The 23352-nt window shown below is 40.2% G+C and overlaps 3 protein-coding genes across 3 annotated transcripts in view; 1 reads left to right on the forward strand and 2 right to left on the reverse strand.

Moving 5' to 3' along the window:
• rev3l (REV3 like, DNA directed polymerase zeta catalytic subunit) overlaps positions 1 to 2827 on the forward strand; it is a 71616-nt gene extending 68789 nt beyond the window's left edge. The window contains exon 32 of the mRNA XM_066698917.1: positions 1599 to 2827. Within this exon, the coding sequence (XP_066555014.1) occupies positions 1599 to 1739 (141 nt within the window). The 3' untranslated portion in view covers positions 1740 to 2827. The remainder of the gene's footprint in view (positions 1 to 1598) is intronic.
• Positions 2815 to 13437, reverse strand: slc60a2b (solute carrier family 60 member 2b). Its single transcript, XM_066698927.1, has 4 exons — positions 12917 to 13437; positions 9582 to 9750; positions 8647 to 8763; positions 2815 to 8175 (listed from the first exon to the last, which is right to left on the reverse strand). Exons 1-4 carry the CDS (start codon positions 13196 to 13198, stop codon positions 6800 to 6802), a joined length of 1944 nt encoding a protein of 647 aa, XP_066555024.1. The 5' UTR covers positions 13199 to 13437; the 3' UTR covers positions 2815 to 6799.
• A 3815-nt stretch (positions 13438 to 17252) lies between these two features.
• slc16a10 (solute carrier family 16 member 10) overlaps positions 17253 to 23352 on the reverse strand; it is a 45256-nt gene continuing 39156 nt past the window's right edge. Inside the window, exon 6 of the mRNA XM_066698939.1 lies at positions 17253 to 22390. Within this exon, the coding sequence (XP_066555036.1) occupies positions 22167 to 22390 (224 nt within the window). The 3' untranslated portion in view covers positions 17253 to 22166. The remainder of the gene's footprint in view (positions 22391 to 23352) is intronic.

Below are 23352 nucleotides of genomic sequence, written 5' to 3' on the forward strand. Positions count from 1 at the left end.
AAGTTATAAATTGATTTGCATGTTAATGAGGGAAATAAGTATTTGATCCCCTATCAATCAGCAAGATTCTGGCTCCCAGGTGTCTTTTATACAGGTAACGAGCGGAGATTAGGAGCACTCTCTTAAAGGGAGTGCTCCTAATCTCAGCTCGTTACCTGTATAAAAGACACCTGTCCACAGAAGCAATCAATCAATCAGATTCCAAACTCTCCACCATGGCCAAGACCAAAGAGCTGTCCAAGGATGTCAGGGACAAGATTGTAGACCTACACAAGGCTGGAATGGGCTACAAGACCATCGCCAAGCAGCTTGGTGAGAAGGTGACAACAGTCGGTGCGATTATTCGCAAATGGAAGAAACACAAAATAACTGTCAGTCTCCCTCGGTCTGGGGCTCCATGCAAGATTTCACCTCGTGGAGTTTCAATGATCATGAGAACGGTGAGGAATCAGCCCAGAACTACACGGGAGGATCTTGTTAATGATCTCAAGGCAGCTGGGACCATAGTCACCAAGAAAACAATTGGTAACACACTACGCCGTGAAGGACTGAAATCCTGCAGCGCCCGCAAGGTCCCCTGCTCAAGAAAGCACATGTACAGGCCCGTCTGAAGTTTGCCAATGAACATCTGAATGATTCAGAGGAGAACTGGGTGAAAGTGTTGTGGTCAGATGAGACCAAAATCGAGCTCTTTGGCATCAACTCAACTCGCCGTGTTTGGAGGAGGAGGAATGACCCCAAGAACACCATCCCCACCGTCAAACATGGAGGTGGAAACATTATGCTTTGGGGGTGTTTTTCTGCTAAGGGGACAGGACAACTGCACCGCATCAAAGGGACGATGGACGGGGCCATGTACCGTCAAATCTTGGGTGAGAACCTCCTTCCCTCAGCCAGGGCATTGAAAATGGGTCGTGGATGGGTATTCCAGCATGACAATGACCCAAAACACACAGCCAAGGCAACAAAGGAGTGGCTCAAGAAGAAGCACATTAAGGTCCTGGAGTGGCCTAGCCAGTCTCCAGACCTTAATCCCATAGAAAATCTGTGGAGGGAGCTGAAGGTTCGAGTTGCCAAACGTCAGCCTCGAAACCTTAATGACTTGGAGAGGATCTGCAAAGAGGAGTGGGACAAAATCCCTCCTGAGATGTGTGCAAACCTGGTGGCCAACTGCAAGAAACGTCTGACCTCTGTGATTGCCAACAAGGGTTTTGCCACCAAGGACTAAGTCGAAGGGGTCAAATACTTATTTCCCTCATTAACATGCAAATTAATTTATAACTTTTTTGAAATGCGTTTTTCTGGATTTTTTTGTTGTTATTCTGTCTCTCACTGTTAAAATACACCTACCATTAAAATTATAGACTGATCATTTCTTTGTCAGTGGGCAAACGTACAAAATCAGCAGGAGATCAAATACTTTTTTCCCCCACTGTACTGCTCCCCTTTACTCAGGCCACCGTTGTTAACTGTGACCATCATAACCTTTGCAAAGTATTAAATAGTAGAATATGATATAACAAGATAAATACTAGACCTTTGGTACTGAGGTCCCTGGGAGGACGTAGCTGACTTCAGTAATGAACATGTCGTTTCAGATTTGCCAGAACTGCACGGGCAGTGGCGAGCGCCAGGTGCAGTGCATTTCCCTCGACTGCCCCGTGCTGTACAAGCTGTCCCGGGTGAGCCGCCAGCTGGCTAAGGCGCCATATCTCCGCCAGCTGCTGGACCAGTTCTGACTCCTCAACGCACAACAACTTTGGTGCTAAACCATTACTGCTGAACCAGTTTTTGACACTTTTTTCCTTTTATCAATGGTGCTTTGGTTTAACCCTGTTTTGTTTTTATTTGTTTTTGCGGTTTGTTGCTATTATTTAACCTTCATATTTCAGCAGCCTTGTAAAGCACTGGTGGGTCCCACTAGTGAAAAAAAAAGGTAAAGTCGTTCTAATTTGCTGATATAACCAGCTGCTAAATACAATGAATAAACTCACCTGCCTTTGTTAGTCCAATATGAAGGCATTCAGTTCAAGTCTGCATCTTCAGAAGGCTTTGTAGTGCCGTCCGTACACGGGACGTGTTAGTCGATGACATTTTTTATGCGCTGTATCAATTTGTAAATGCAGGACTTTCAAGTCTCAAATTGATTTCTATTGAGCACCTTCTAACCTGAGGCAGACAAATTAACCACTGTTTAAAAATATATATATAATAATCTTTTTATATAAATATTACTTTTTTGTAAATAAATCCTTCCCTTGTAAAGTGGCTGATCAACTCTTCATGTGCACCAGACTTTAAGAAAAGGAAGAAAGTTACTGTTTTTATTACTCGTTTCAGGGTGCAATGTGTATGTGTCTTCATTCATATTTTTCTGCCTGAAAAAGGATGGTTTTATTTATGTATTTCTGCAAAAATAGTCCTCAAACTCTGAATCCCATGGCAGTCCTGTGGGAAAGTGTGGAGAAGAGTAAATACATGTCAAAGAGTTTTCAAAAAGCTTCTGGGACTGTTGCAATACTGTATTTTGATAATTTATGGCAAGAGTATATATTATTTCTTTGTGCATATTTGTTTTGTACACACATTTCTAATGCTTTCTATATGCTCAATAGTAAATGTTCCCTACCTATGTAAAGACTGATTATATAATTTGCCAAACAATTGTACACAGGATAAGTGTATTTGTATAACTGTATAAAAAAAAATGAGGAAAAAAAGAAAAAAAAATGAAGGAAATGTGAGAGTTGTTGTTTTTTTAAATTGATATTACTGTGGGTGGAGATTTAAATCATACAATTGATTTAATAAAACTCAATGTATAAAATATTTTCTTTTAATCTTTTTTGTTGTTGTTTACATATTCAAAAATGTAATTCAATGAAGCAACAGGAAGACCAGCAGCTGTTGATACCTGACTAAACCTCAAGCAGAGACACAGATGGATCCCTGAAATAACACACACATGCACACTAGCTTACATTTGAGTTTTCAAACTAGGGCTGCTCCATAATTAGATACATTGGCAAACTTGTGAGGTGGATATGCCAGATCTTCACACAAGTAAAAGGGTTGTGATTTGTGGCTCCTCATAATACAACTCCCTCTGTCACAATGATCATATATCATGAGGTACATACCTCACTCATCCACAAGCTCCTGAGCCTGGATTTGAACCTGGGTCCTGCTGGCTTCAATACCAGCCCTCTGTGTACTCTGCCACGTAGTGATCAAGTATCTGGTATATCATCCTCACACTGCCCTCCTGGCCCTAAAACAAAGTGCTAGCTCATTATGATGATTATAATGTTGACATGCTTATCCAGTGCAACTTACATGATCAAGAGAGTTTCAGGATGTGAACACCAGTCCTGTCAGCTTACAGACCAGCACGCCATGCACTCTTGATATCAAGGTTCTGGTATAGGACCTCACACTGCCCCTCTGGCACTAACGCTGACGACAGCCAATAGACTTTCAGAAGAGAGGGGCTCCGCCGGGACTTGGCAGCTCCGAGGCCATCACACAGCACTGCATGCTCAGAGATGTTGTATATGAACCTCTCTGGCACTATAACCGCAGGAACAATGACCCGATTTGCAGAAACAGATGCTGCACCTGGATTTGAATTGGATTTGAACTGACTACAATCTTAATGTTCAATTCAGAGGAACGTCCAACGCCTTTTCACCTTCAAAGTATCTGGGGTTGGGGCCGGGCTCTGCTTCAGTCTTGAAATTAACCACAAAAAATGATTCTGCTGGGCCGGGGAGGGGCTCGCTCTTCCTCTCTTTTATAATGTATTGAGATCAGTGTCTTAAAAGACCTTTTATTACACGACATTCTGTGACAGAAATATTTACAATCAGCCCACTTCAGGACAATGAATAAAGAGCTTCCCAACGATGACTGCCAGTAAATAAAATGTAAATTCAGTCCAATACAGATTGCATTCTAAACCATTCAAACATTAAGCTGAAGTGAAACATTAAAGCGCAATTAAAACTCGGCAGATATCAAGTTTCTAACACAGTGCTCTGAGGATACTGTTCTTGAATTGGAAAAGGCTTTGGATCAAGCCATTTTTGGAGTAAATAGCATTTTATATAATGTTGAGAGTCACATGGGTTGCTTTATGTAAAGTATAATTTTCTACCTCTAGTTAATGCATTTAGCATAGAAAATTTATACTTTTTTAAGGGAAGGCAAGTTTTAGTAATCTTTGTATTAAATCTCCTTTATAATTACAGGAGAAAGGTCTCCTCATATTTTATGATTATATAGACTATAGTCTGCCCAGTCTCAAAAAATAAAAGCTAAATAAAGAAACATTATCTTTGGCACACACATATTTCATGACCCCCCGAAAACACCGGGCACATCTTTAGAATATGCATCAATAATCCATTACAAAATAAATGCAATTAATCTCTCCGAAAGTGATGGGATGCAATGGCAGTTTTGGGATAGTAGTGGCTATATTTTTCATAAAGCAATCCTATTCCTCCAGAAAAGCCTGACTTTGCAGCCTGGTTGAATATAACATTTTGATTTTTAAAAAGGGAAGAATATGTGAACAGAATGAACAGAAATGAGTAAGACAGATTCATACCAGGGACAGAATATCATTTTCACGTTTCACATTTAACTTTATTCCACAACTGATTAAATCTAAATCACCAGCTCCAAGTTTAAACTGTTGAGGGCCCTTGCTTTTTCCAAGGCCAAATGGATAATTAAAACTTTCCTGAATCTACCACAGGATTTGATTGTTCCAATTTTCTGAAGGGTCGTCCTTCTGTGATGTGGTATGAATGGACGTGGGACTGTTTATCAAGATCATGAAATCCACAAAACTACAACAACCTCAGTTCACAGACGATACACAAAAGAGGAAATTAGTCCGCGATGAATGCCGATTTCTTTAGTTTTTCACTCTTGCAACAGGCATATCCACATCTCTACGTAGGCTACGCACCATTTCTTGATTTTTTTTTTATTCTAGTCCTTCTCCATACGAGACGTGTTCTTATTCTTTCATTTTGGGAATTGCCAAGATGATATTGCTCTTGAAAAAAATGGAAGGTATCATAACCACCCATAGAAAAGTAGCTTCTATGAGATCCAAGGGTTTCTACATGCGAACTGAAGGCAATCCCCTTTCAGAACGGAGCATCAATACAAAAAATCTTTTAAATCTCCCAACATATTGATGAAACACAACAATAAACATTGTCAAATGAAAAGGTGACATTTAATAAACTGAACTTTCATTTCTTAAACACAAAGAGTGCGTTTATATTTATCCTGAACGACAAGACAAATAAATACCTAAATAACAGTAAAACATTAAAACAAATATTGAAGGCAATGAGAGAAGAGAAAGGGTAGTAAGTGCTTTGTGCCATCACTACATTTTGTGTGAAGAGTTTTTCTCTGGTTGGCGTGATACACCGCACATATCGTTGTGTCTAACGCACTGGATTATTAATAGTCATTCATGTAAACACCTCACTCTCCACAGCCCTTAGCTACCCCAGTGCAGGTCTCGGATTTCTCCTGGAATTTGTGTTCGCTTCTAGTGGCAAAATGAAAGACGTGTCAGTAGAGGTGCCAATATGGGCGAGGCCTCCCCTCCTCTGTAGCAGACATGACATCATGCTTCACTCTACGGTCAAGGCACAACTTTACGATTTTGTTTCAATTCAGTGTTGTAAAGAACGTTCTTTTTTTTTTTTTTAACTAACTGTGAAAGTGATTAAATAAACAATAAAGTCGTCCTCCCAGGGGGAGGGGAATGTTCATTAAGGTCAACATATTTGGTGTTTTTCTTATTAAATAGAAAGTGTACCTACACAAGGCAGAGAATGCAGTTCTTGTAGTTTCTAAGTGAAACTTGAGAAGAACAAAAAGCACAGGGGCAACAAAACACACTACAATAACCTGCTCGTGATTCGGTCATGTTGCAGAAGGGGAAGAAATGGCTTGGTATGAGATGACGTATTACTTAATGTGTAATTATACTGGACTCGTCAACCCTCATTACAAAGTGTCCTGGAGTTAATGTGTAGGTCATTAACCAAAATAAAAACTCTGCAATCCTGTCCCTTCATATAACATCTGACTGGAGCCACTTAGAGATGATTCTCATTTCAAAATTATTATAAAATAACGATTACCGGCTTCGATTACAAAAACGCGCAGGGAATCTGCACTGGCCTTGATCGTTTCCGAGCACCAGGAAGCTAGAGGATGTCTAGACGTGTGGAGGATCCCAGTCTTGAGTGCATGCAGTATGAACAATCAACACAGCTCACACGACAGACGGCGGACAGTAGTGTTCACAAACGCAGGTACTCCCACAGTAAAAGTGCTCCTCCATCATTAAAAAAAATACAGGGTGATTTTTTACTCATCAAACCATTTCAGTTACTCATAAAATTAAAGCAAACAGTACATACCTGCTTATTCATTTACTAGAAGTACCAGTACATGTGGGAAATACAGTCCTCTATGCGAAACATTCAATAGGCCCCCCTCTTTGTGGAATGATTAGTTGAATAATGAAAGTTTCAGTGGAGACTCAGATCACCTCTTGCTCTGTTGCCTCCTTCAAATCACCAGTTGTCCAGGGATTAGTGTTGAAACTTTGTCCTAATATGTTCCTAAAATCTTCTAAAATGTCGGTCCAAGATTGCAGGGGTTTGCAACTGAAATGATGAATTAAAAACCACCCTGCATGTCCTACAAGCACTTCATTTTAGTGAAAGAGGAGTTCAGTAGGTTCACAGATTAATGCTCAGTCCTTCTTCTCTCTGTCCAGGTTCAGCAGCAGTTTCTTCCTAGGTGAACCCCCAAGAAACGCTGGGGATGAGTGGGAGGGAGAGGGAGAGCTGGGTCCTGCTGGCTGCCTGCTTGAATCTGGTGAAGCAGCAGCGGGGGGAGTGGTGGTGGGGGGGGTGGTGCTGGATAAAGTGGTGGTTTCTGCACTAGTCTCAGAGACAGGGGTAACACGGGGGGGCGAGTAAGTATCATGGGCCGAGTTCATGAGGCTGGCATCATCCATCTCTATCACTTCAAAGTCAGCATCATTCCACTGTTCAGCCTCGTCCTCCTCTTCCTCCTCCTCTTCTTCTTCGTTGGCTCCAGAGTCCAGCAGCGCTTTGCGGTCTTCACCGTCTTCCCCGGTACGGCCCCCTTCCCTCAGCTTCCTCCCCTCGCTACTGTGGGAAGTGGCTAATTTGTACATCACTGGGAACAGGATTGCGGTCATGGTAGAGGTCCCCAAGGCAGTGTACATTAAGAAAGGCTGATCCTGCGTCTTCCCCAGCAAGAGGCCCACCACTGCTGGAAACACCATCTCGCCCAGGGCTGCCCCGACCACGAAAACCGCCGTTGAGCGCCCCGTCACCGTGGTGTACTGCTCCACCCAGGAAATGCCACTTGGAAAGGTGGTGGCCATGGAGGCCCCATAGAAAGCGGTGCCGGACCACAGAGAGATCCTGTTTTTGGAGAAGAGGGAGAGAAACAGGGAGGACATGGTGCAGCCCACCAGGCTCAGCAGGATCATGGTGCCTGGGTGCATACAAGCTGCACAGAAGATGGCCAAGCCACGGGCGGCTGCAAACGTGCCCCAGAAGACGGAGTTGAGGCCAGCAGCTTGGGTCTCATCCATGTGGGCGAAGTCCTTCGCGTAGGTGAAGATGAACGAGCCGTAGGCCACCTCGGCTCCCACGTAACAGAAGAAAAAGAAGAAGAGCATTATTATGAGAGCGTTGTGATGCCTGGCGACCAGGTGCTTCTCCGGGGAGGCCTTGGCTCTGTCACGGGAGGGGCTGCTCCTGGAGTAGAGGATGAAGAAAAGGAGGGACACCAGGAGGATGAAGGCACCAATCACAATGTAGGCCCACATGGATTTCAGGGAGCTGCTCTTGCTGTGAGCGAATCTCAGGACTGTCAGGGCTTTGGATGCGTCGGTGGTTTCGGGAGGAAGCTCTGCTGCCTGGGAATCTCTTGCCTCTATGCTGATGTTGGTGCCTGCAGGGGGCACGCTGCCAAAGAGCAGTTTGGCAATAATTGGTGATGCGAAGGCTCCCACAGCAAAGCTGAAGTGCAAGGCCTGCATGTGTGGTCCAGCTTGGTCTCCCCAGGTGTTCAGAATGAGCACATTGCCCCCTAGCAGAGAAAACAAGCAAGATATAAATACAAAAAATACACTACGCTAGAGCCACAAAAAAGCATACATTTACAAAATATATTTATTTTTCTCTTTAGAAGCCTCATTTGGGAGGGCCTGAATGTAACAAATAAATAAATAGGCTTCAATGAAAATGTGGGCCCCTTAACCCCTATATATGTTTTGTAATTTGCCCCCTCCCCCACCAAAGCATCTGGTGAAATGCCTGCTTAAACCCAGCTTTATGGTTTTTGTTTTACACAATCAGCTGCATTTAGTCAAACCCCAGTGACACTGTTAAGATCTCCAATGATGACATATCCATATAATGACAAACAATTTCCCTAGTATACCACTGTCAGTTCTGAAGTACATCCTCCACTCAGCTTCAGGCTGGGCATAATCAGCAAAACGTTTAATTAAGGGAGCACAACACACATGTGCTGAGATGTTTCTTCTTTTCTACCCACCTGTATCTAAAAAGCCCATAGAGATCCCGATGCTGGACATGAAAACTGTAAGTAGCAGAGCTTTCTTGCAGAAAGGAATTGCAAACATGCCAAAGGCTGTGACCAGCATTGAAGAGCCTGAAGAAAAAAACACAAATATAAAAACAGAACCAAAATCATGTGTTAAAGCAGGAGCAAAACATACATACAGACTTTTCTGTTAGAAGGATGCATTTAACAATTTCAATTCTCAGAATAATCAAAGCAAAATAGATGATATTATATATGACCATCACTCTTTAACAAACCAGCATACACTTAATACATTTATACCTATTTACTGTAACTAAAAGTAACCAGTTACAAATCACAGTAAATATAATGGTACATATACATGTATTAGTTACTCTAACACTAATTCAAATCTTAACAATAAACTTACTCATAGCCTTCACACTAACCCTAAATGTACACTTTAACAAACTCAGCCATTAACCTTATCACTATCCCTAATATTAACACCAACCCAACCCAGGTTGAATTACAAGTACAACTACATTGTGCTAGTCATTTATTATCAGATACAAAATGAAAACTGTAACACAAAATAGCTATATAATGCAATAGTGGGATATGGCATTTCCTTCACAAGCACTCTCTATTTTTAAAAGACTAGACCTATGTAAGTGTTTTTTTTTTTCTCCACAAAAACAGTTGGGTTTCCAAGCAGTCAGAGCAACATTTCAATCACCAAAACCAATTTGACAGGTTGAGTGTACATGTCTTGAGACCTTGTTTTCCCTTTCCCTGGGAACCATACTCGATGAACCTGAGAACGATATTGGCATTGAGCTGCAAATACACCCTACCTGAGGCCGGAACAGTGGAAAACCTGGTTGCAGGATCCTATATCAGCTATAATGCCTATTCATTTCAGATGGAGACAGAAGTCTTACCAAGCAGCAGGTGGTGGTTCATGCAGTCGAAGAGAACACCCCCGACCACCGAGCCTCCAATGTAGCCCAGGGAGCGGCCCACGAAAATGTAGGAGATGTTGCTGATATTCTTATTGACGTTGATCGCCAGGTCTTCAAACGTAGGGCCGAGCACCGCAATACTCATCCCCTGAAATACACAGACAAAGGGTGGTTTTCCCAAGAGATGCTAGAGGATACTCTTTACAATTTTATATTTCACATTTTAAACGTGGGACAATTGTGATTCAGAATTAAGAACAAAAATACACAAGACAGCCTATATATCTCAGAATGAATACATTAATAATTATTTTTCTTCAAAAATATGACTGCAACAAATGTGATCATGCATCATGCATCAAAAAGATACGATACGTGCACACTGTGCACGTGCCCTAAACAGGCGGATACTTTGCTAATACTTTGTTTAGATGTAGTTCTGTTGCTAAACATGGAATCAAAAGTGTAAAAATCTAAACATTAAAAAAGTCTCCCATCTGAGGACAGCACAATCAGTTGACTAAGTATGGGAAGAGTCCAAGATGTATAGCACATAGCAAACCCTTTCTTACTCCATAAGTTCAGTTTGCAGCAATAATTAACAAGTGTAGCAAATAATCAACTACAACCTCTTACATCACTGTCCTCTGTGGACAATCCTGTGTTTAGAGGGTATATCTTGAATGGGCTGTTATTTGGCATGGCATCAACAGACTTGATATTTTGTCAGTCAGACACATTACAAAAAAATATTCTACTGTTCTACTACCAAGGTTTACAGAGATTTAATGTCCGAATGATTTAGCAATTTGCTTTACAATATGTATACCCATAGTGTGGAAGAGAAGTTTCTGAAACCTGTACATGTGGAATATCAGATTATACTGTCTACATCCCAACAAATTGAAGGATTTAAGAGAATAATCATGTAGATATGGAAGAAGCAGATGTACTCTCTTCAATGTCCAACAATGTCAATACATGTCAAAATGCATGCTGTCTGTTTTCTAATAACTAAATGGTTATGTATCTGAGAAAAAGACTATACAACAGCAGTAATATTGTTGCATTTTATATTTGTAAATAATTAAAAATGTTTTTTCCTCCAGATACATTATAGAGCCTTACCTGAACCTCATATGAATTCCTTACCAAGCTATAATGCTGGGAGATTATTATGATTCACAGCTTTAATTACCATACACTTTAATAAAAGGCTTTGCAAAAAGCTGAACAGTGTGTTGTAGTAGGATAAGTAGCTACCCAACCGTTTCTACATTTAATAGAACATTAATTGTTGTAATATCAGTTTAAAATGCGTATTTCTGCAGGTTTGCTCAATATCATCAAAACACAATAGCAAGTGTTTCGTCTTGTCTTCATTTTCAATTATAGATACAGTTGGAGCCTTTAAACTTATAAACACGTTTAACTAGTTATGCAAATCACTATACATGCAAATTTATGTTAGTTTAAGCCTGCACTACACTGCGTCAACGCTCATTTACAGCTGCTCCTGCCACAATACAAAGGGAAAAGTAAAGCTTCTGGTATACAAATTAATAAATAACACACATACACAATGTATTGAAAATATTACCCTGGTATCCACAATTCATACGGTCAGTTTTTCTCAAGGCCCAAGTAACATAATATTGAGAATGCAAAAAAGTACAAGAGACCAGTGATGGACAGCTCTGATCCTGGGGGATTCAGTCCTTAAGATTTTGCAGGCGTTTTAAATCAAGCACAAACAATAGACTACTTAATTATTAGTGGAACAAAACCAGAAGACATTGTAACCCTCTGGGACCAGGAATTAGAACTACTAGCCTAGAGAACAAACATACTGTATCAACAAGTCACATGCATGTCATTTTTACTTTCACTGCTGAGATCAGTGTTTAAACTTTTAAGTAAGTCTTTTTTTCTGCAGGGAGAGGCAAATCATTTTTATTCACATGAACTCTCAGATGCTGAATATTGTTCAAAATCATAGCATGCTTCTATTTTACGTTGTAATGTTTTCTGTTATTACAGAAGAGTAGTACATTTATACCGTAACTTTTTCACAGAATACAACTGAAGGAATAATTGTATTTGATTGTTATGAACATTTCAGCATTGGGTCCATGGAGCTTGACATTTCTAAACAAAGTACACTGAAGATGTTATAGCTGGGTGTGGATTAAAGGATTGTTGGGAATAAACCAGGATTGTAAAGCACTTTTCTTTCCGCCTTGGCAGAGGACCTGCAGAGCAGACTACTCAAATATGGAGATAACGTTCAGTGAAACTCTAATTGCAGATGCATGCAGACTCAAATCATTTGATACAAAGTCTACACAAACGCACCCTTTGTCTCATGGCTAGAGCAGTACCAGCCAATCAGCTTAAGCTGTAATTATTTTTAATGCAAACCTGAACTTCCCTTTCTATTGAGGCAATGTATTTAGTTTTGGGAGTCCTAAATTCTGGTAGTTCTCACTTAAATCAATTATAATCTTAAAAGTGAACTGGAATCAGGGTTAAACAAACACAAAATCAATAAACAACAACAGTTTAATGAACATTATTAACAAAATGAATCACCAATTAACAATTGTTCTAAAGAAGGGTGTTCATAATTCCACTGCTGAAGGCTGTCCATTATGTCCATCCCTTGGATTTACAGGTTAAATTTAATTTAAAATCTTTACTGTATTTTAATACGGAAAATAATATTAAGTAATGAAATGGTGAGAAGTCTGTCAAACAAAACAGGAGTGCTCAAACACTTTTCTTCCCTATACACATCATCACACATTTCTATTCATTGTTTTACCGGATTCTCATAAACAGTATAGCCTAAGTCAGTGAGTTTGAGGAATTAAACAATACATATTAAATCAAAGAAACATGCCTAGGTGTGTGCTGGCAGATGTGACCTGCACTGCGGTGCACAGACTGATGGACACTGAGCATCACTGCACAGCTTGAGACGACACACAAAGCGCACCAGTTTCTAGTGCAGCCCAATGGCCAAAGTTACCCCTGAATGGTTTCATGTACTGGTAGCATGGGCTTCTTTATCCTAGGCTCATTAAACTTGAATCACTTTTGACTTAATAATATATATAATAATATAACGACCCATGTGTCAGATATACATGTAAAGCCTAAAGAGCTCGGCCCATCTCACCACACAGCTGCACAGCAGGCTGCTCGTCCTTCTCAATGACATGTATGGGCAAGGAGTGGGCACAGACCATCTATAACACACCATGCGAACAGCAGTCAAACACGTCGAAAACAGAAGCGCAACACGTATTTACCAGGCCGAGAAACGAGGTGCACAAGGCCGCCGTGACCGGCCACCTGACGGCCCCTCCAGAGCCCGCGGGAGAGCGGCTCCTTCCCGCGAACGCCACGGTGTCCGAGGCCGGCTCTCCGCGCCTCCTGCCCGCCTTCAGGAAGCTCTGGGCGCTCTTCATGGCGTCTGTCCTCTTGTCAAACAGGGTGTCCTCCTCCTGGTCGTCGTTGTCCTCCTCGGTCCTGGCGAAGCGCACATGCTTCTTCTTCACCGCGGCGGCGGCGCTGACAGCAGGAGCGGACATTGTGAGAGACAATCGCCAACGGCCGGATACCGTGTGTGTGTGTGTGTCACCGCTGCACGGAAGCAAATCCACACAACGCTGCACAACAGACGCTAATGGCTGCGCATCTGCGACCCGGCCACTGACTTCCCTCGGTACGAGCCCGGCGGATCCCCTCGCAAGCCCCGCTGCAGCGCCTGTGAGCTGCGGGGTCAGGTGGCGCGCCGGCCGCACAGGGAGCCCTAGTGAGCGGCGGCGCGGCGGCGAGCGGCACGCCTGCGTGCGCTTCAAAATAAGAGTCAGTTCGCTGTGCCTGCAGGATGCGATCACCCAGCACCCAGCACCCAGCACCCCGCACCCAGCACCCCGCACCCCGCACCCCGCACCCCGCACCCCGCACCCCGCACCCCGCACCCCGCACCCCGCACCCAGCACCCCGCACCCCGCACCCAGCACCCCGCACCCCGCACCCAGCAACCAGCACCCCGCACCCCGCACCCCGCACCCAGCACCCAGCACCCCGCACCCCGCACCCAGCACCCAGCACCCCGCACCCCGCACCCCGCACCCCGCACCCCGCACCCCGCACCCCGCACCCCGCACCCAGCACCCCGCACCCAGCACCCCGCACCCCGCACCCCGCACCCCGCACCCAGCACCCCGCACCCCGCACCCCGCAAAGCAGGCTGAAGTGTACAGACGCCTATTGACTTCACTATAGAATTGGGATGTACCAGTTTCTCATCATTGTATGCGTTTCTGGCTTTTTAATAGAGCATGGGGTTACACCTACCATTGCACCCCCTTCCAAAATAGCACTGAGTCACCACGCTACATGTATGTGCATTCAGGTAGGCACATCTCTGCACTCAACATTGCACACTTTACATTACTGTAATTGCATGTTTGTGTATTTTTAACACTAAAAAAACATAATAGTCCAGTTCGGAAATAAGCAGAGAAAGCGACAGATATGCAATGGCAGTCCAATGTCTTTTATTTTTATTATTATTATTAATATTATTATTATTATTATTTATTTCTTGGCAGACGCCCTTATCCAGGGCGACTTTCAACCTTGTTGGCCATAGTTTGGAGGCCGATTTAGACCAGTAGACGCTCCAGGTAACACTAACAATCTCATGAACACATTACTATTGTACATACCCAAAAACCTCGATGAAACTTCAAAATATAAACGCAACATGGTAAGTGTTGGTCCTATGTTTCATGAGCTGAAATAAAAGATCCCAGGCATTTTGCCTTCGCACAGATGTGTCCACATGCACTGACAGCTGTGGCAGAGGGAGCGCAATCTGCAGGCATATACACATTTTAATATTTGCCCGATCATTGTTTTACTAGTAGTGGCTTGTGCTAATGCAAACTGCTGGTAAAGCTGATACTCTCCTTGCTCTTATAACCGAGAATGTGAGATGAAGGGTATAGCACGGTATTTATGTAACACATTTCATTGGCAGGTGACATTCAGCATTTGATTGAGCCGACGTGACTTTTATTTTAATGTTTAATTCCAACCTTACCGGAGGTTAGTTTTACTACCGGATGCTCCGACAGATATTATAGATTCATATAATTCTATGGTTGATCATTTAATTCTCCTCATAATAAGTAGCACCAGAGCCATATCTGGTAGCATCTTTTTGCTGGACAATTCATTTTTGGTTGCACCCACATACAGTTTGTGTGTTTGTGTGTGTGTGTTACAAAGATCAAGAGCTCTGCAGTTAGAGATCTTGTCTATGGTTGCACACATGCTGCAGGAAGTGCACGGAGCAGTTGTCACATGACGTTGGATTTGGATACAGATGGACGCACATCCCAGCCTCGGATGGAAGAAGAATAAATACATTTTAAATATATATCAAATCTTCACATCAATTTGTGTTTATAATAACCCCCCCACACACACACACACACACACATTGGGAGTAAATCAGCCTTCTGTTTACTAATTACACAAACTAGTTTTGGCATTTATTTATCGTATACGTGTATCTATTTACCATGCAATCGAATTGATTAAAATAAACACGTTTGCACCTATTGTTTCCACTGATATCATTTGTGACAGCTGCAGTAGCTGAGTTCCTGCAAGTGATCAGGATTAATTTTATAGGATTGAAGAGATCATCGGTGGCAGCCAACCTCCATCCATTGGCGCGGGTGAAGGGGGCTAAAGTGGCATGCTTTTTTAATTCATGTTTTTAAGTCTTTGGATTTTCTCACTAATTAATTGTTGCAATTGTAAGGGGTAGAAAAGGAAATATGTATTTGTGTTCTATATTGTTTGTAAGAAATTATATGAATACCTCTGCTCTTAGTCTGTGAAGCAAATGGTCATGTGTCATCTTAAAGCAAGGAGTCCTGGTGAGATATTTGAGTTATTAGATGAGAGGGTCAGAAGAGAGAGAGAAAGGAAGAGCTGGCCATCATCTGTGTAGCAGTGATGCAATGAAGGGGTCTGGAGGGTGTGTGTTGAGAGAGAACAGAAAGGGGTCCAGGACAGATCTTGGCAGCACACCTGTTAGGTTTTGGTTTTGGGTCATTGTCATGCTGGAATACCCATCCACGACCCATTTTCAATGCCCTGGTTGAGGGAAGGAGGTTCTCACCCAATGACGGTACATGGGGTCATTCCTCCTCCTCCAAACACGGCGAGTTGAGTTGATGCCAAAGAGCTCGATTTTGGTCTCATCTGACCACAACACTTTCACCCAGTTCTCCTCTGAATCATTCAGATGTTCATTGGCAAACTTCAGACGGGCCTGTACATGTGCTTTCTTGAGCAGGGGGACCTTGCGGGGGCTGCAGGATTTCAGTCCTTCACGGCGTAGTGTGTTACCAATTGTTTTCTTGGTGACTATGGTCCCAGCTGCCTTGAGATCATTAACAAGATCCTCCCGTGCAGTTCTGGGCTGATTCCTCACCGTTCTCATGATCATTGAAACTCCACAAGGTGAGATCTTGCATGGAGCCCCAGACCGAGGGAGACTGACAGTTATTTTGTGTTTCTTCCATTTGCGAATAATCGCACCGACTGTTGTCACCTTCTCACCAAGCTGCTTGGCGATGGTCTTGTAGCCCATTCCAGCCTTGTGTAGGTCTACAATCTTGTCCCTGACATCCTTGGACAGCTCTTTGGTCTTGGCCATGGTGGAGAGTTTGGAATCTGATTGATTGATTGCTTCTGTGGACAGGTGTCTTTTATACAGGTAACGAGCTGAGATTAGGAGCACTCCCTTTAAGAGAGTGCTCCTAATCTCCGCTCGTTACCTGTATAAAAGACACCTGGGAGCCAGAAACCTTGCTGTTTGATAGGGGATCAAATACTTATTTCCCTCATTAACATGCAAATCAATTTAAATCAACTTTTTTGAAATACGTTTTTCTGGATTTGTCTCTCACTGTTAAAATACACATACCATTAAAATTATAGACTGATCATTTATTTGTCAGTGGGCAAACATACAAAATCAGCAGGGGATCAAATACTTTTTTCCCTCACTGTAGAAGTGGAATCACCCTAAGCTACTGTGAAAGCAGAAGTGAAACAAGAACGAGATAAAGTGGTGATCTGAGATGTCGAAGGGTGTCTCAGAGAGAGTAATGTGAATTTAAGTGAATTTTGCATACATTTCAATAATGGCAGATCTGATATATAATCAAGAAATTAGTATAATTTACTAAACAATGGACTCATCCAGATCCACATTTCTGCAGTCACACATTTTTATAAAAACATTATAGATTTTGAAGATCGGTCTGAATGAAAAACTAAACTCCAATAGCCAATACTTTTTTGTTATTAAAAAGTGCATTTCACTGTGTGATCTTATGAGATGACATATTTGTTTCACTGATGAATAGGGCATGGGAGGGGTATTGAATCAGATCAGCTGATTTCTGCATGTCTGTGTGCTGACAGCCCTCTTGTGGTTGTCTAGACCTAGCAGCTTAATGCATCTCTCCAAAAGAAGACCAAAAATGAAATCATCCAGTAATCTGGTGTCCAGTAATCTCACACCAAAGAAAGACATTCAAGATAAAGAAAAAAAGTTAAAAATATCTTTACTTTGTTGAAAATCTTGTTATACATTGTTTTCAGTTTGTACGATAGATTGCATATTATAGTCTAGATCAAATAATATAAAATCATGCAATTAAAAAGAACAAAACTCCACATGATAAAATGATTGAAATGAATACATGAACAATTTGCATAATTAAAAATATACAATGTCAACATACTAATATAGTCATGTTTCAATAATGGGATAATGCAAAATAAAAATAAAATAAAACAAGCTTTAAACAATAATGCCAAAACAATAAACACAAGATCACTTGAAAGACAGATGCATCTATACTTTCTTGCTTTTTGTGAAATCAAAGGATAAAATAAAATATAAGACCTATAGTAGTTTAAATTGTAGGCTCTACTTCATGTAAGTAGACAGAGTAATAAAACTTAACTATGTCCAGCTGTCTACAGGATAATAAAAAAAACTATGCCTATCAGAAATAATAGATATTAAACATTTGTACTTAAAGTAGAACTAGTAGAAGTAAATGCAAATGTAACTATTCATGTTGCATTAATGGAACAGTGAAAACTTTGCCAGCAATACACTGATTTATTTGGTATTTAGCCACATTCTTAAATAATATAATATGAATGACACTAATTTATTAAACAAACCAACAATTTAAAAAGAGCATACAGATGTATTTCTATGAGCGTAATGTAATTGGCTTTATAACTCTTTGCATTGGCAGGTTGTATTTATTTGCGCCTGGAATGGCTGTTTACCAATAATTTAATACTTTCCATGAGTTTATAACACAGATCAAGACAGTAAACTTAATATGAGCCATTCCAGGAAATGCAAGGATGCGACAGAAGTATTTTCAATATCATGTTTGAGATTGTATAATTACAGTTGTCATATATTTAATCTTTTGAACAATCTATAGTATTCAGCTTTATTTATATTTCAAAATATTTGACACATTTCATTCTCAAAATCCCAAAGCTTTTCCTTTCCCCCAAAATAATTTTTTATTTTATTCTCAAAACCCATTTGCAATAGGGCATGAATTATTTATTAACAGTCAAACAAAAACATATATTCTGATAATGAATGTGAAAATCAGCAAACAACAGAAAACAGATGAGGTTTTAAAATGTCATTGTAAAAGAGGAAGGTGATATATTATGAGAGGTGAGCAATTCCAGGCTGCTTTCCTGCAGGTCTTAAAGGTACTTTTTAAAACCCTTTTGGCCCTTGAAGACCGGAATTGTCTACTCCCGTTTTATCATATGAATGCCCTGACCAGCATAGTATAATCACAAACATTCACATGAAATTAAAATCTTTTATTTTTATAAATATGCATTGATATATAAAATACTTAAGAATTCCACAATGGAAAGATCATAACACTTTCGGCGACCACATTCCTCTGTCACATTAATGGCAACACTCATTAGAGTGGGTATTCTGTAAACAGATTTCTCTCCAGAAAACACAACGTAATAATTCATTTCTGTGGCAGTGTTTCGGTTCCGTGGTTTCACTGTACCACAACTTGTAAATCACTTTAAACAAGTTCAAAATATGTATTTAATTAATACAAACACTCTATTATAAACATGGAAGATTTCTGTTTGTTTTTTGACAGTACATTGAGATGTAGTAAAAAGTAAGTTGTTACTTACTTCTGAATATCTGGATATAAAGACTATCTCTTGAACTATCAACTTGGTTTTGAGTTACGGACATCTTTTTCATGGAGAGAAACCTCCTCTTCCTAAGGCATGACCATGTTGGTCCAATTTAACAATCCGAAGTACAGCAGTCTATGTCTTAGCACTTAAATTCCCTGGCACATAAAACTGTGTTGCATTCTCTTTTCTTGTCTCTCTTTTTGTATAAATAGTGTACCACCTCCTGTTTTAAGTTTCCATTAGGATGTAAATAATGAAATACGTTTCACAATGCAAGGAGGGCAATATTTAGATTCACAGAATATTTATACTGATTTAATAAGACATTTTAAATGATACATTTGCAATGGCTCTTAACTGTATAATAATATTTTCCCCACTGAAATTTCTATCTATTACTCGTCTATCTTCTGTGAAAATAAAGATTACAAACAATGCTTTTCTATTTAGCACATTCATACCAAGCCAATCATTAAACAGCTACAACTGTGGTGCATGAACAAATCCACACTTAGTGAAAGCGTTTAAATCAAGTCAGTATATTCACCTTGAGTTCAGGTATTCCTTCACTGAAATACAATCCATTTGAAAGAATTTCCATTTATTTTATCCTGTATTTTTGAATATATCACATGAATGTTTACATTAACTATACTGGGAATTTTCAATTACATAATTCCTTTGCCAACTATATAGTTGGTGTATGTAGGAGCAGATCAAAATTGTCCCTTAAAGACTGGAGGGATTTCAAACCAAAGGGGAAAATACTGTCTACAAAGTCCCACTGCAAATATAACTTGTTACAGGTCAGCAATTTGTCAGGGGTATTGATCCCCATTAATTTCCCCATATGTATGTTCAGCTTATTTTCAGCAAAGATTCCCTTCTATTTTAAGATGAATCCTGGGAATTCAAATGTTATTTGAGGTAGACTTTATTGATTTTGTATAGGAATGAAGCAAAAGTTAATTTTCCCAGTAAGAACAATATAGACAAACTGCCTTCTAATACATTTACTACATGTCCTCAGTTTAACTACAGGGGAAATAAGGACCAGTGTATTTATATAATGGGTGTAACTAAATGATTTTGTTATGGAAGAAGTTACAAATAAGTCAATATTTTACACAAAAGTATATTGCAGAATTTGACATGCTCCTTTTGATATGTGGTCTTTTGTGCTTTTTCAGGGCTATCGTAAGACTGTAGAGACAGAGTGTAATTGCTTGATAATACAGTCTAGTGTCCTGCCCTATTGTATATCACATAAAAAAACAAGTATACATTTTGTCCGACAACAATTCAACATGGTAGCATTGACACAGACTGGCTAGACTATTATTATACCTGATTATTTAGTGGGGGACCAGGTTCAGAATATTATTTAACTCATAACCTAAAAACAATGTTCAAACAGTGAAGGTGATCCTTTTTTAATGATTGTGATTTGTGTTTGAAGTATCCGTTCTTTGATAGCTGCGGGTGATTGGTTAACATCAAACCCAATCCAGCTTTACTCAACAAATAAGGGGAGCGTTCACTATTTGAATGCAGCACTGTGTTCACGATGATATTGCTAAAGTTGCTATTTTAAGTTGTTACTGATTTTAAAACTGATTGCTTCCATTACTATTATTATTTTCTAAATAAAATACATCTTGTTGTACAACGTCTATAAAACAATTGCAATTACATTTCTTTTAAAGTAATATATGTCAATACATATCTATCAAATCAATACAGAAGTGCCTTGCATTTGCATTGCATAGAAAAGCAGACAAGAACGTCTCTACTATATATTTGTTTATGTTTTTAGATAAAAATATATAAAACATTTTCATGGTATTCTTTAACACTATTGAACTCTAGTCTCCAAATTGTGTGCCAAAGCTAGTGCTGAGTAGAACTAGCATTCCAGACTGAAAAAGCATCAGGCCTAACAAAGGATGAAAAATACAATTTAGCTGATTGATCCTGAACTTTGCATTTCCTTCTTCTGAAAACAGGCCAGGTATCTAGAGAAAGACATTAATTCCAGGTGTCCCTGCAGCTTCTCACTGCAAAATTCACCTTCACCTTCACTTTCTCATTACAAAATTACTTCAAAGCTCTAATGTTTCATAGAAAAATAACCTGCCTCACACTACCTGTTTACACGTTACTTCTTCAAGTGTAATTGTACCCCCTGCTACTTTGTATTCAGAAGCTCATCTTCATACTGTTTTTTTTAAGTTCCAGCATATTCACAATTCATCCCCGTAATGTATTTTTGGAAGGAACCAATAACTAAAATACTCTACTGAGGGAAAATAATAATCACTACACACATTTTAAAAAATGAAACAGTTTCTGGTTCGTTGTCACCAGGAAGCATATCATGCTTCATAATCATCCACTCTACTAGAGATCAAATGTCTTTAGGTTTTTATGCTTAAATGTGGTATTTAATGTCTAATTAATCAATTGTTATTAGCCTATATTTTAACTACAGAAATTAATTTAAATTGATCCATGTAAGATGCTACTTAAAGCATGCAGACAATCTTTTTTAGGGTCTGTAAATAGTCTGTTTCACCTTATATGTACTCCCACCAAATCCAATTCAAATTTGGCAAGAGCACTTATACAAAGTGTAATGACTATTATACATTTCTTTGGTAAATGATGGGCGTTTCACGAATATTTGGTTCTTAATTATGTGCAACTGAAACGAGTCTTATCTTTCCCAAACAAAGTGCTGCTGCTTCAAGTCCTGCAAAGTGAGTGCACTGGACACAGCCTAGTTCACACGCAGGTCCATTTCTCTACAGGCATCTCACTGGCAGCCTGAAAAATAAGCACCTTTTGAAATGTATGCATTCCCTTGTGAGAAATAAACTTTCAGACTTAAAAAGCTAACATATTTTCAAATAGCCTTTCAATTTCTTTACATTTTAACACCTTGTAGAACTATAGGTTTTCTGAAAAAAAAAATACATGACAATACAGAGTTAAGCATCATTACAAAGATTTCAATTTGTTTTTGTGGTTATTGTAATTCTCCGATATGCAGCATTACTTCATATTTTCCCCCAAGTTCTCCTGCAAAGCAGCCTTAAAAATATACACATATACATATGCATATGCATATATGTGCATCATAAACATGTTTAGCAGTTAATTTAAATGTTTGTCAGTCAATATGTGTGTGCATCAATATAAGCACGCAAAAATGCCAATTGGTATGACCGTCATTTCTCAGATGACGGACTCTGCACTCGGAACGCTCTCGGGCGGAAAGACACCGTTGGTTTTGTTCTCCAGCATCTTCTGCGCGATCTCCTCCGCGGCCTCCTGCTGTTGCAGCTTCCTCTTGCGCTCTACCCAGGGGATGAGGCACAGCATTGCCCCCCCAATGAGAGGAGGTATCCCTGCCAGGTAGAAAGCCACATCGTAGGAGCCCAGTCTGTCGCGGAGGAAACCTGCCAGCAAACGAGCAGCATGGGGGTCAGCCGAGTGCAGCGACTACAAACACACTGTCACCTGAATAATTCAGCACCTCCTCTCCGCTCTCTGTAAAATAATCTCAGCATGGACAAGCCATATAACATTTTACTCACAATCTTTAAGAAAGGTTAAAATGCTTAAATGCAAGTCACTGCAAGGCGATGTATCCCTGCTTGTCTTCCTTTATTCAAGGGGCAGCCTATACAGCTGGCATGGCAGACTGCTGGGCAGTGAGTGTTATTCAACAGTTATAAAACGCAGCTGTTTAAAAATTGCGCCCACTTCGGTTCAATAGGCACAGTTAATACACTGGCAAAGTCATTCTGAAGCTCTAGGCTTTTTTTAAGATTGGTTAGTGAGCATTGAAAAACAAAATGTTAAAAATGTTTCATCTTCCAACATCATTCTTATTTCCATCTTTTTACAACATTGATTGAGGTTTAAACTAAAAAGGACAATGCAAGCAGCCAGGGCAAGTACGATCACACCGTGAACCAGTTATCACTGCAGTACAACCCACAGCTGAAAGGCACTGCAGGCCTGACCATCCCTTACATCCACGTATACGTAAAGCATGCGCCAGTGTCGCACCTCCTGGACTCACGCCAATAAAGGAGGGGCTAAGCTCACTGAGAACTGCAATTAAAGCTACAGTACTTTCCCTGTTCATTCAAAGTATCAGATATGGAGTTAAATGAAATCTGATTTATTCAAGCTAATCCAAATTCATGCTTTTAAGGATGTCTAAATATTTTTTTAATTTTCTATTTCTGCTAAATAGATCTTAAACTATAATATATTTTAATCCAATCACAGCTGACACGATTGGACAAATAAAAAGACAATGAAGTTCACTTGGTAGACTGTATTTGACTGTATTTCTCTCTATTTCTTATTAGTGTGAAAAATGGGAGTCTTGTCTTTGACCACGTCCACA

Source organism: Amia ocellicauda, chromosome 1 (assembly GCF_036373705.1).
Source record: "Amia ocellicauda isolate fAmiCal2 chromosome 1, fAmiCal2.hap1, whole genome shotgun sequence".
Taxonomy (NCBI): domain Eukaryota; kingdom Metazoa; phylum Chordata; class Actinopteri; order Amiiformes; family Amiidae; genus Amia; species Amia ocellicauda.

Excerpts from the sequence above, each read along its gene's own strand:
- slc60a2b (XM_066698927.1), bottom strand. The coding sequence starts at position 13,198 with ATGTCCGCTCCTGCTGTCAGCGCCGCCGCCGCGGTGAAGAAGAAGCAT. Across the intron at positions 8,764-9,581 it reads GAACCACCACCTGCTGCTTG|GCTCTTCAATGCTGGTCACA; the intron begins GTAAGACTTCTG and ends TTTTTTCTTCAG. Across the intron at positions 8,176-8,646 it reads TATGGGCTTTTTAGATACAG|GGGGCAATGTGCTCATTCTG; the intron begins GTGGGTAGAAAA and ends TTTCTCTGCTAG.